This window comes from Chelonoidis abingdonii, chromosome 6 (genome assembly GCF_003597395.2).
Source record: "Chelonoidis abingdonii isolate Lonesome George chromosome 6, CheloAbing_2.0, whole genome shotgun sequence".
Classification (NCBI taxonomy): domain Eukaryota; kingdom Metazoa; phylum Chordata; order Testudines; family Testudinidae; genus Chelonoidis; species Chelonoidis abingdonii.
The window spans coordinates 22,871,499-22,884,423 of NC_133774.1; the positions used below are offsets into that span (position 1 = coordinate 22,871,499).

Consider the following 12,925-nt stretch of genomic DNA (forward strand, 5'->3'; position numbering starts at 1 on the left):
AGAACAGCTCATACGCTGGGTCTTGACAGTGGTCCATCTAGCCAGTCGCTGTCCTGTCTTCCAACAGTGGCCGTAATGCCTAGCTGCTCCTCTGGCGCGAAGTTCTTGACCAGGAACAGGGCAATTACGGAGTGGGTTAACTGTAGCTTTGTGAGTAGTCCGCATTAAGCATTCAGTGAGATCCTTGACTATTGCTGTGCAGTTAGGCGCCTCAAATATTTAAATCATCTGTGCTGTAAAGGGGTCTTAATCCTAAAGTGGGTACTAGTGATTTTGCAATATCATAGGGAGAAAATGGTTTACATTTTTTTTCAACTGGCTTAAGGAGTCCGATTTTAAAGATTAATATAAAATTGGAAGTTGGGTCTGACAGGATGTGTCTGTAAAAAGATTCTAATTTAGGATTAACCCCATTTTATATATTTCCTCATTATCTGTCAGAGGTCCTGCTGCCATTCCTAAAGTAGGTGTAACCATTAGGGAGGATGGTGCACCCAGCTGACGATTTTGGCATTCGAAACTATATGAGATGAATAATTGTCCTTAAAACCATCTTCAGGTCCTCTAATTTTTGGCCAGCACAAGCAATCTGGAAACATCCCTTGTCCTCAGCCTGTTCTAAAGTTAGGATGTTTAAGGTTGTTTAGGGGGATTTTAGTTTAGGTTGAGGCAGGATACTACACAGAGCTGTCTCTCCGATTCAACATTGGTACCTCCTGTCAGACTGAAAATGCGCTGTATGAGATCAACATATGGGTGAGAGTGTTTAAGAATTGGATTTATGTAGGGGTATTCGGGTGCTTCAGTCGGATCTCCCATCCTCAATCCGCATACGTCCGTCTCGTCGGACAACAAGGCTAGGGCGGATGTACGGGAGCCTGTCACACACGACGGACTGTCCAGCCACCACTGGATGGGAGAGTGGAACGCTTTGAGAATAGTTAGATTCATTGTTATTCTAATTGGACAACTGGCCGACGAGTGAGGATGGCCAGGACTGGAGCGAGTGACACATATATCCACGTGGAATCGCAGGTTGAGACGTTGTCTGGTAATGGATGTACAGGCCACCATGTATGGGCCAGAGAGTCGGACATATAGTACGTACTGGATTGAGTGGCTGCACGTGTAGCTGTGGATGCAATGGCTGTCAATGCCTGAGAACCCTTTGATCAGAGTTGCCAAAAGAACTGGACGTCTGCTTGGTGGAGTCTAGAACCGGCTGCCGTACTCAAACTTATCCTGTCTGCATCCTAGTTAGGACAGAGTGACTTCGGACGAATTGAGCACAGGCCTAGGCTCGTGGAAAACGGTCGGACCATGCCGGGCCTGTAGCGCGGAAGGACTCGCTCTGAGTCCGATCGTTACCCGAGTAAGTACCACACGCCCTTCCTTCGGGGTATAAATTCCCTTGTACATCGTTCTTAAAAGAAGACATTTATGTGAGGTGATATATAGGAGGCTAAAGACAGTCCTGCAGAACCAACATTTGTTAGAAAGTAAGAATGCCTGGTGGTGTGCTTTAAAATGTTCAGCTCAACGAGTTAACCTAGTGGATGACTACTATCCTTCATTGTGTAGCCAAACGAAAAGTGTTATATGGGGCCATCCAAACATTATAACACATACACCATCAATGTTTCTCTCTACTCAGCTATTTTCAGAGGGGAAAAAAAGATTTTTTTTTGAAGACTGAATTGTTTTTACTGGACTCTCATTTTTCATACCCCCACCATGTAAGCCAGACTTAGTTAGTACCTATGAAATCCAACTATACAGCCCTCCCGGAGACAAACAACAACATCTTTTGAAAATGGAAATTCATGTTACATTTGATTTCACAAGAATTTAGTGCTTTTTTCTAGTGACCTAATTGAAAAAAAAGTTCAATTAAAATTTTGAATTCTGGAGATGTTTTCATACAATCCTACAGATCTTTAGAAATCTGTAACAAACACAATCGCACATTTGACTAAGTGGTTTCTTCGATGTGTCTGTGCACTATCCATCAGTAGGATTGACTGCTCGCGGCACTGTCGTCGAAGACTTTCCTCTAGCAACTCCAGTGGGGCCGCAGAATTTTTCGCCAGCCCACTTAGGAGTGCGATCGCCTGCCTGGATAGCGGGTAATAGGACTACCCTTCTGTGCACCGGCTCTCCACCGCCCGCCTGGCCACTCCTTCAGTCCGCTGAGATCCGCGTACCATCCGACAGTGGGGAAAAGAGGGGCAGGTGTGGTAACTGGATATCAACAACATGCCGAAGAACAAACAGTTGAGCACTAAGAACCATAGAGTTTTCTTTCTTCGAGTGAATATGCTCCGTATTCCAGGTTCCAAGGTGACTGATTCCCAAGCCTAACCTAGGTCGGTGGGTCCGTGAGGGAGAAGGTCATACAGCGCGCGTAACACACGCAGAGCCGAAGGCTTGTGTCAAAATCCCTGACCTGCTGGACCAGGGCGTATGGAACAAAGGTGGTCACGAGAGACCAGTCGCTGCCCCGACGTGAACAGATTCCTGGGAAACCGGGTACGACAGAACACACGGGGGATCTGCTGCAGCATACTCAAAAGTCGGTGAACAGGACAGCCCGTATGATGATGCCTTGGGCTCAGTAGAGTGCGAGTTACAATGGCCCGAGAGGAGAACGGGGCCAGGTCGTAACAGGCCAGTACTATAATCAGGAATCTGTCCACCATCACATTAGTGGCTGAGGAGACTACCCTTTGCGAGAGACACGGCCACAAATCCCTTAAACTTATTCCGGCTGGCTCTCACACCCTATCGGCGCAACAAAAAAGCTGGGGGGGTCATTTGCGGAACGTTTGGTACCTTCTATTAAAAGGCGAGGCGCCCTATCTGACAAATTCACTAACCACGGCACTCGAACGGAAGTGCTCTTAGGCTGCTTGTATCTGTGCACTCGTGAAGAAGACGAATGAAGGTTTGGGAGAGGAGTAAATTTTAGCGGACGGTAATATGTCCTGGTTGAACCCATTATGTAAATCGAAAGGCCGAGACCACTTTGGGGAGAAAGGCGGGGTGCGGCCTCAGTTGTAACTCTGTTCCTGAATCGGTAATACATCTCCAGTCATACCGGGGGCTCTCATTCCGCTGGGTGAGGCCCGCGCGGAGCTTTCTGCTGACATTAGACGAAACATGAACATAAGAACAGCCATACTGGGTCTGACCAGTGGTCCATCTAGCCCAGTGTCCTGTCTTCCAACAGTGGCCAATGCCAGCTGCTTCTGGCGGAATGACCAGAACAGGGCAATTACGGAGTGCTTAACTGTAAGCTTGTGAGTAGTCCCATAAGCTTCAGTGAGACTCCTTACATGCTTAAAGTTAGGCAAATATTTAAATATCTTGCTGAACAGGGTCTTAATCCCTAAAATGGGACTAATAATTTTGCAATATCATAGGAGAAAATGGTTTACATTTTTTTTCAACTGGCTTAAGGAGTCACGATTTTAAAGATTAAATATAAAATGGAAGTTGGAGTCTGACAGGACTGTGTCTGTAAAAAGATTCTAATTTAGGATTAACCCCATTTGATATATTTCCTCCATTATCTGTCAGAGGTCCTGCAGCCATTCCTAAGTAGTGTAACCATTAGGGAGGATGTGCACACCAGCTGACGATTTGGCATTCGAAACTATAGAGATGAAATAATTGTCCTTAAAACCATCTTCAGTTCCTCTAATTTTTGGCAGCACAAGCAATCTGGAAACATTCCCTTGTCCTCAGCCTGTTCTAAAGTTAGGATTTAAGGTTGTTTGGGGATTTTAAGTTAGGTTGGGCAGATCTACACAAGTGCTCTCCATTCAACATGTACCTCCTGTCATACTGAAATGCCTGTATGAGATCAACATATGGGTTTGAGAGTTGTTTAAGAATTGGCATTTATGTAGGGGCTATTCGGCTTCAGGGGATAAGAGTGAATGGAGCCAGAAACTGAATGTCATCCTCCTGAAAAAGTCCTTACTGCTCATTCCTTTGAATCTATTGGATAGGAATAGATGGTTTCACCTCTGGAGCCTAGGTCCTAAGCATTGATCCAAGAACTCGGCTCAGAAGTCCCAAATGGAATACTGGAAGACACTGATTTACCTGGCCAGTGCCCGTGAGAAAAAGAGGAAGGAGAGGAAGTTTGAGTCACTCTGGAGGAAAGGTGTGGTCTGTATCAGAAAAGGAATAAATGATCTTAGATATCAGATATTTCTTCTTCTAGGCACCAGGCAGACTCTGGATCAGATTATGTCTCAGTGCCATCCTCTCACTTGAACCTGAATGGCAAGTATAAGCCATCCTCAAATCAGAGCACTTCAGCTCAATGTCTGAGTAATCTGGATTTCCTTCTGTGCGCTCAGTAGGGTCCAACCCAGTTTTTTCAGATCTGTTGCATATTCAGACCCAGAGAGTCTAAGAGTCTCCTAGTTGGGAGGGGATAGTTTGAGTGAACCAGGAGCCTGGTTCTGATTAGCTCAGTTGAAGGCTCATCTAAGTCAAAGTGATCCATTAGATCTGTTAGTATCAGAGGGGTAGCCATGTTAGTCTGGATCTGTAAAAGCAGCAAAGAATCTGTGGCACCTTATAGACTAACAGATGTTTTGGAGCATGAGCTTTCGTGGCTGAATACCCACTTCGTCGGATGCAACCCACTTCGTCTGTTAGCTTTCTTTTGACTTTTTCTTTCAATCCTCTGTTCCAGTGGGGGACTAACTTATCAATTTCTGAAGTGTTTAAGCTGTCAATAAAATTAAATTATGGCTGCAAAGATAAACTTCTAATTGTAAAACTTCTAGTCTTCTGAGTGTGCAATGAATGAGCAGTATCTTTCCTGCAAGCTCAAGGTGATAGACCTGTTGTTTAAGGGACTAACTCGCTGAGTTCTTGGATTGGTGATATGCTAAATCAGTTATAGGGGACATTAACAATGGCTTGTTCTTTGAGATTTTGTGGCCCATAAGTGGGAAGAAGTGTTCTTCGGATACTAGAGACCCTCTGGCCATTCTCACTAGGAGTACCATCACTACAGATGATTCCATTCATCTTCTCTTTTTAGAGAAACACAACACAATAGAGGGCTTTAATGCATCTATTTCAAGCAAGTACAGTTTTGAAAAAAACCTCTTGAGAGCTCAGAATGAACTGACATAAATTGCTCTGCTTATTTTCTTCCTTTTTGGGATTGTTTTTCCCACCTCCTTCCACATGGTAGTCTATAATATAAAACCATTAGATCCTCGAAATTATGAAGAAGGCTTATGTCCTACAATGGAATGCCATGTTATACCCCCTCTTTCCGCATGCCTTTTCAGGGATCTTTCCTGTGAGTCAATGATGTGAGATGAAGTCACCACACATCAAATTTGGCAGCGCGGTGCTTCAGTCTATTTTCAATTAGGTATCCCTCATCCTTCCTCCTGCAGTTGTCTGCTGCTTTCTAATCTACCAGAGTGAAGATCGGCAGAAGCAATCTGGTAGTGGAGAAAGCGATATTTAAAAGTAACTGGAGTTATCTGAAAACATTGCCTGTGTAAATTCAAACCAATCCTCCCTTTTTCCGCTCTGTCTTTTGTGGCAGAGAAGAATTGAAAACAGGGCAAGGGCATCTCATATTTTTAATTACAATTTACAATGCTGGTAGGTGTGTAAATGCCTCTTAATGGTCACACAGTTTAGAAATTGTTCTGGGACCAATGACTCCTACAGCGTCCTCAAAGAATAAAAGATCTTGGTAAGTAACCTTACTTGGTTATTTTTAAAAGATTGAAAATGTCTGTTGCTTTTGATTACCTTGCTAGTTAATATTTTATTCTTTTTCCCTTCTTTAAAGCAAATGAAGAAACATCCTTGTCGACAATGTGACAAATCTTTCAGTTCATCCCATAGTCTATGTCGCCACAATCGTATCAAACACAAAGGCATTAGGAAAGTTTATACCTGCTCGTAAGTTCTACTTTTAATCTTCTTTAAGATCAGTAGAGCGAAAGGTAAAGAGAAAAGTAGAGGCTGTTGTCAGTTTATCTGCACTTCTTGTTTATGCAAAACCAAACATCTAATTAATTCAGTTAGATCAGTTAACTTATTATATGAATGCATGGATCAATCTGAATTTGAATGACAACCGGAGTATCCGGACTGTCCCACTTATGTATAATATAAAACAGTGGTTCTCAACCAGGGATATGTGTTCCCCTAGGGGTACTCAGAGGTCTTCCCGGGGGTACATCAGCTCATCTAGATATTTGCCTAGTTTTACCACAGGCTACATAAAAAGCACTAGCAAAGTCAGGTACAAACTAAAATTTCATACAGACAATGACTTGTTTATACTGCTGTATATACTATATACAGAAATGTAAGCACAATATTTATATTCCAATTGATTTATTTTATAATTATATGGTAAAAATGAGAAAACAAGCAATTTTTCATTAATAGTGTGCTGTGACACTTCTGTATTTATGTGTCTGATTTTGTAAGCAAGTAGTTTTTAAGTGAGGTGAAACTTGGGATAGGCAAGATAAATCAGACCCCTGAAAGGGGTACAGTAGTCTAGAAAGGTTGAGAACCATTGATCTAGCATATTGCTTTACGGACTTAAAATAATTAGCATAGTAATGGGTATGTCACCTCTTTGGTTATTGGGCAGGATCTGCCATACTCTTAAATCCATTTCAGGCTGATTTCAGCTGATCTACTAAGTAGTATCGAGTTACATTAGTCACTCATTATATGATCTGGTTGGCCACTGTTCCATTTGTCACATGATGAGCATCAAGAGCTCCTATTTTGACTTACATCGCCTTTAAAAGAAAACATAATGTGTATGTTCATTTTAATGTCAGAATCATCTGTTTGTATCATAAAGAATATTGTCCTTTTTGAATTAGCAGTGTAGTTATAATAAAAAATGTTAATTCCTGAAAAGAGAGATATTTTGAAAGAGAATATTGGCTTATATCTCCCCTGTTCTCTGCTGGGCACACCCCTTCCAGGAACCATTCTACAACACTCCCATCCCCTACCCAAACATCACTTGGGGTATGTTAAATAATATCCAAGCCCCACAACCACCTTCAGCTGAGGGAGCAAGCCAGATGGGGAGATAAGATTGCTCTCTTGACCAACCTGGATGCATGCCAAGAACAGCAGGCACCAGTGAAGTGGAAATGGAGCTATGAAGGGATGCTTGGTTCAAAGAGGGAGGTGAATCAAGTCGAAACTTAGAAGAATCCGGGAATGAGGTCAGACTGAAAAGTTTCTACAGTGCCTAGTTCAATGGGGTCCTGGTCTATAAATAAGCCTCCTAGGCATTAGTAAAACAAATAATAATAATGATGATATTTGGAATCCAGTTTCAGACTGTAGGGGAGATGTTTGTTGCCTAGGTGAAGCTTGGATTGGGGAGGGGAGATGAAGAATAGGTGTGTCTAATTTTAGCCACTGGTGATGTGGACAGAAGAGTAGAGGGGGGAGGAGCTCAGATACTTCAGTTTTCACTTTGTCTCCCAGTATGTCAGCTTCTAGGATGTTACATCAGAGATATCCACAGCAAGAGAGGTAGGTTAATTTTCTCAAATATTTATAATTAATAGTGTATTTGGTAATTTTGTTTACTTTTTAATACTTATGTAGACAAACTTGGTTAGAAAAACATTGGCATTTTCTTTAACAAATTGCAATGGTGCCTGGATATAGTGCACTACTTCATATGTGTCTTTTTAAAAAAAAAAAAAAAAAAATTGTTTATAAAAAAGGTAAACATTTGACCATATGTATGTCTGCTTTGTACTTATACAGGCACTGCCCGGATTCAAGACGCACTTTTACTAAGCGGCTGATGTTAGAAAAACATATTCAGTTGATGCATGGCATTAAAGACCCTGATGTGAAAGAAATGACAGAATCAACCAATATAGAAGAAAGTGAAGTAAAAGAAGACACAAAGGTAAACACTTTAGCGGTACCTCTTTCAAAAAATGAATTTTTTGGTCTGTTCTTGTTTGTGTGAAGTTAGACCTTTTTATAGATACATAGATTTTAGGGCCAGAAGGGACCATTATTATTGTCTAATCTGATCTCCTGTTTAACATAGGCCAAAGCATTTCACTCAGTAATTCCTGCATTGGGTCCATATAGGGTGACCAGATAGCAAGTGTGAAAAATTGAGACAGGTGGGGGGCAGTAGGTGCCTATATAAGAAAAAGCCCCAAATATCAGGACTGTGCCTATAAAATGGGGACATCTAGTCACTCTAGATCCATAGCTTGTGGTTGAACTAGGGCATGTTTATTAGAAAGACATCTAGAGAGAATTCAGCCTCTGTCTTGGTGAGTTGTTTCAATAGCACCTTTTTAAAGGTGCTCTGTTGGAAGCTCTGCAAACCCAAATCCTTTATCAACCAAACAGCTACAGCTTAGATAGAAGCAGAAGCTAGAGGTACAACCTTCCTCAGAATACTGTATCAGTGTGCCTCAGTCCTGTGCTGGAGAGAGCACCCCTGCATGTGAGAGACTAGCGCCGTCTCCTTGATTATTCAGTCCTTGTTCTGCCTGCTAGAAATAACAGTGATGCCAATTTATTGATAACTCGTGGTAGCTTTGTTATGTGGACATATGTTTACTGGCAAACTGGCACCACCAAACTCATTTCACATAGGACACTGAACAGCCATCCCATAGTAATAATACCAATTTAGGCTTTGTTTAAAGTAGTAATTTAAAAATGAAAAATTTGCAGTAATCCCTAGAATAGGGCAGTTGTCTTGCAGTGCCGGATGAGTGAGTGGTGTTGCCTAGCTCTGAACAATCCTCCTTCCAGCGGAATGCTGATCCAAAAACAGAGCTTTGAATGTTCATGGTATATATTAAAAGCAGCACAGGTCCTGTGGCACCTTATAGACTAACAGATGTTTTGGAGCACGAGCTTTCGTGGGTGAATACCCACTTCGTCATGCATCCGACGAAGCGGGTATTCGCCCATGAAAGCTCATGCTCCAAAACGTCTGTTAAGTCTATAAGGTGCCACAGGACTCTTTGCTGCTTTTACAGATCCAGACTAACACGGCTACCCCTCTGATACTTGGTATATATTAAGTACCTTGGTTTTATTGAGACAGGCCTCGTTTTCCATTTGATGCCTGGGAATTTCTTTCAGGACACCTGGAATAGTCCATTTTTTTTCATTACATCAATCAAATGTTTGTATTTTTTTAACCAACATTTATTTCCATACTGAGTAAAATGTGCTTTGTGTTTACCAGAAATGAATAGTAGAGTGGAATTAGTGTTCAGTGTGATGAAGAATGTTAGGAGTGAAGAGAAAACTAAAATGGCTCTAGGGTGCTGTCGGAGCTGTGGAGTTGCACAGGGTGAATGTTAATGACACTTGTTCAGTGTTTTATGATCAACTCGTTCTGTACAACTAAGAAATATACACGGCTTTGAGTCAGAGGCTGATACACCTGCACACATTTTTTTAAAAGATAATTTTTGAGTGACTGTTTCACTATCCTAAAAAATGTTGCCATGGAATTGTCCCCCCTTTCTAAAAACATTTTTGAAAATAGGGTCATGTTAGGTATATAATCTTGAAATATAACATGGATTCTCTGAGCCAAATAGGTAAGTGAAAGATTCTTGAAAAATATGCCTCTTGAGCAATAAAATGAAGAAACACATTGGTAGTACATTAGTAATCAAAAATTGTACTCAGTAGTCATCTTTCTCCAGCATCTCCTTTTGGCCACAAATAATCAGGAGGTGCTCTACAGTCATCATCATCATGCATGGAATAAAATCAAATCCAATTAAGATTGAGATTCTGAAAGTAAGCACTAAAGTGCTGATAGAATGATATCCTAAATATGTCCATCATTACTGTAGCATTGAATATTATATTTTAATACAGTAATACTGGAAAACATTTATTAATGTTCGTACAGCATTTGGCTCATTGTTACCTAGCAAAATCAATCTGAACTGATTCTTGTTGATATAGATGGTTGTTTCTATTATTTGAGAGATTGGATTTAGCCGGGGGTTATTGGAACATATCCATGGAAGATTTTTAAGTCCACAAGTGGTGAATATTCATGTGAAGAACTGTGTATTTATAACTGCATAAAATACACTTTTCTTGTTTTTTAGGTTCCCAGTCCAAAGCGTAAGTTGGAAGAACCTGTACTGGAATTCAGGCCTCCCAGAGGAGCAATCACGCAGCCATTGAAAAAGTTGAAGATAAATGTCTTTAAAGTCCACAAATGTGCTGTGTGTGGCTTTACAACAGAAAATCTTCTTCAATTTCATGAACATATCCCTCAGCACAAATCTGATGGCTCTTCATATCAGTGCAGGGAATGTGGCCTCTGCTATACCTCTCATGTATCTCTCTCCAGGCATCTCTTCATTGTACATAAACTGAAGGAGCCTCAGCCAGTATCAAAACAGAACGGATCTGGGGAGGATAATCAACAAGAAAATAAACCCAATCATGAAGATGAATCATCTGACAACATGGTATCAGATCGAAAATGCAAAGTGTGTGCAAAGACATTTGAAACTGAAGCGGCCTTAAATACTCATATGAGAACACATGGCATGGCCTTCATTAAATCTAAAAGATTGAGTTCAGCTGAAAAGTGATCAGATATTTGAGAAGCAAAAATCCGTCTCCACATTGGAATATAAATGACATTTTTGTTACAGAAAGTTCTCTGTATAATAGTGTTAACAGTACGGTTCAGGCTGTTGCAATATATTCTACATAAATGTATCCTCTTCACCTCATTCTCTATATGCTCACTAAGCATTAAAACAGTATTTGAGTTGAAAAGAGTTTGTATGTATTTAAACTAACAATTTTTATACTCTTTGTTACGTGTTTGTATTGATATTTAGTGGAAAATCAGTTGTTTGTTTTGTAGTAAGTTTCTTTACAACAGAGTTCTTAATACAGGGGCAGTTCGTTGGGTTCCGTTAAACTGTTTTATATATGAAATGCTTCTGAAAGAAAGTTTAGTTAATGAAACTGCACCAGAAAGCAGTGCTTTTATGTATAGGGAAGATTTTGAAAATCAATGGGACTTCTGCTTCTAAATCTCTCAGGCAGTTTTGAAAATCTTTCCCTAAGGAATAGTCACTGCATCTGTAGAGAAGACAGTGTTGGGTTTAAGCAGTAACACCAGAAATACCAAGTGTTTACTATTCAGAGTGCATACTCCTTAGAAAGTTATTGCACTTTTGAAAACATGTTACTGCACAACTGGGCATCACTACATAATTTGTTTAGGCCCTGCAAGGAGGTCTTTAAGGTTACACAAAGTTAAAATTGTTACAGAAGAGCTGGGCTGCTGTGGATTAAACAAATAAGATGTAATTAGATAAATAAGTTTTATAATTATGGTGGGTTTTGTCATATAATTTATTTAACATTATATAGAAGTGAGTACACAGCATTGTGTATTTTCCTTTCTTCTGGCTCTTGAAAGAAAACAGTTTAATTCCTTGGCTGTGTGAGTTGGTATTTCCCAGCTCTGTATACTAATGCCAAATGTTCTGGTGCTCAATGTTATGTCCAACCACAACTGTCAAGAAGGTAATACACCAGCCTGTTTAAGTAAAAGTTATCCTTTCAGCATTAGCACAGACCATCTGAAACTAGTTCAGTCATTTCAAAAAGTATACCTAATATTACTGGTTATGCTTTCTTGAAGTACAGCAAAGGTACCATACCGTCCCTTTCATATATAGTTCTCTGTGAGAGTTATATTTTTGTTTGTTTGCTTTTGCATTTTATACCTTGTATGTATCCCTAAACAAATTTTGTACCTTTTTTTAAAAAAAAATTGTGTATATATAGATATCCGCATGATATACTGTAGTAATTGTTCGGTTCTTTAAAAGTCTTGCTGCTGTCAAATGTTACTATACACTATGTCCATTATAACTGTATTAAACACATTTCATATGTAAATAAATGTGGTGCATTTTGCCCCTAAAGATTTGTGAGATTCTGTTATTTATCATTAAATTCTAACAGCGTTAGAAAACTGAGCATCTATGTAAAAATTCCTCTTGCCACTCTGTGTTGTATATCAGAAACTTTAGCGCTACCTTTTCTCTCCATCGCTGTTCCTAAGTTGGTTGATTAGTAGATACTTGTTATCCCCTTTATACACTATTCAAGTATTAGGTGGTTATGCAGTACTTCTGTGTGCTAAAGCTTATAGCTGAAGTTGCAGGTTACTGGTATGTTTTTGTCAGTTATGTGCACTGGCTATCATTGCCCCTTTGTTAAGTGTATACCTCTTGAACACTTGTTTGTTGATGAGCACTGTCAACTGTACAGCAAATAAGTTATCACTATGCAGCAATGGTGTTTTGTATACAGTGAACAGATAATAAAGGTTAAATTTGCACAGGCATTATTAATAGTTTTTGTTGTCTGTTCCCTTTCCATTATTGTACACCTACAAAGGAGAGACCCCGAACCAATGGTTTTATGTCACTACATACAGGGCAAAAAACTGCCAAGTTAGTAGTGGCTCCAAGTTTTTAGGTAGGCTATGTGAAATGAGTTTGGTGGTCACAGTCCAGTTTCCAAGTGTGCATGTGTGCATCAAAGAATCTGCCACAAATTGTCCATTAGGGATTTCATTTTGCCAATCTGTTAAGTGGGTGTGTCATAAGCATAAGTCTCAATTCTGAACCTTAGCGTCCAAAATGTGGGTGCCTGCATGAACCCTCCAAGCTTAATTACCAGCTTGGATCTGATAGCGCTGCCACCAGACAGGAATCAGTGCCTGCCTCACTCTGGTCTCCCCAAACCTTCCCTGGGGGACCCCAAGACTCAGATGCCCTGAGTCTACAACAAAGGGAAATAACCCCCTCCCCTTGTCTCCTCTTTATTTCCTCCC

The 12,925-nt window shown here is 40.4% G+C and overlaps 1 protein-coding gene across 3 annotated transcripts in view; it reads left to right on the forward strand.

Moving 5' to 3' along the window:
* ZNF532 (zinc finger protein 532) overlaps nt 1-12,414 on the forward strand; it is a 137,744-nt gene extending 125,330 nt beyond the window's left edge. For all 3 annotated transcript variants that reach the window (XM_075066885.1, XM_075066886.1, XM_075066887.1), the window contains 3 exons: nt 5,840-5,952; nt 7,810-7,957; nt 10,158-12,414. In XM_075066885.1, coding sequence (XP_074922986.1) covers nt 5,840-5,952; nt 7,810-7,957; nt 10,158-10,652 — 756 coding nt within the window. In that variant the 3' untranslated portion in view covers nt 10,653-12,414. The remainder of the gene's footprint in view (nt 1-5,839; nt 5,953-7,809; nt 7,958-10,157) is intronic.
* The last annotated feature ends 511 nt before the right edge of the window (nt 12,415-12,925 follow it).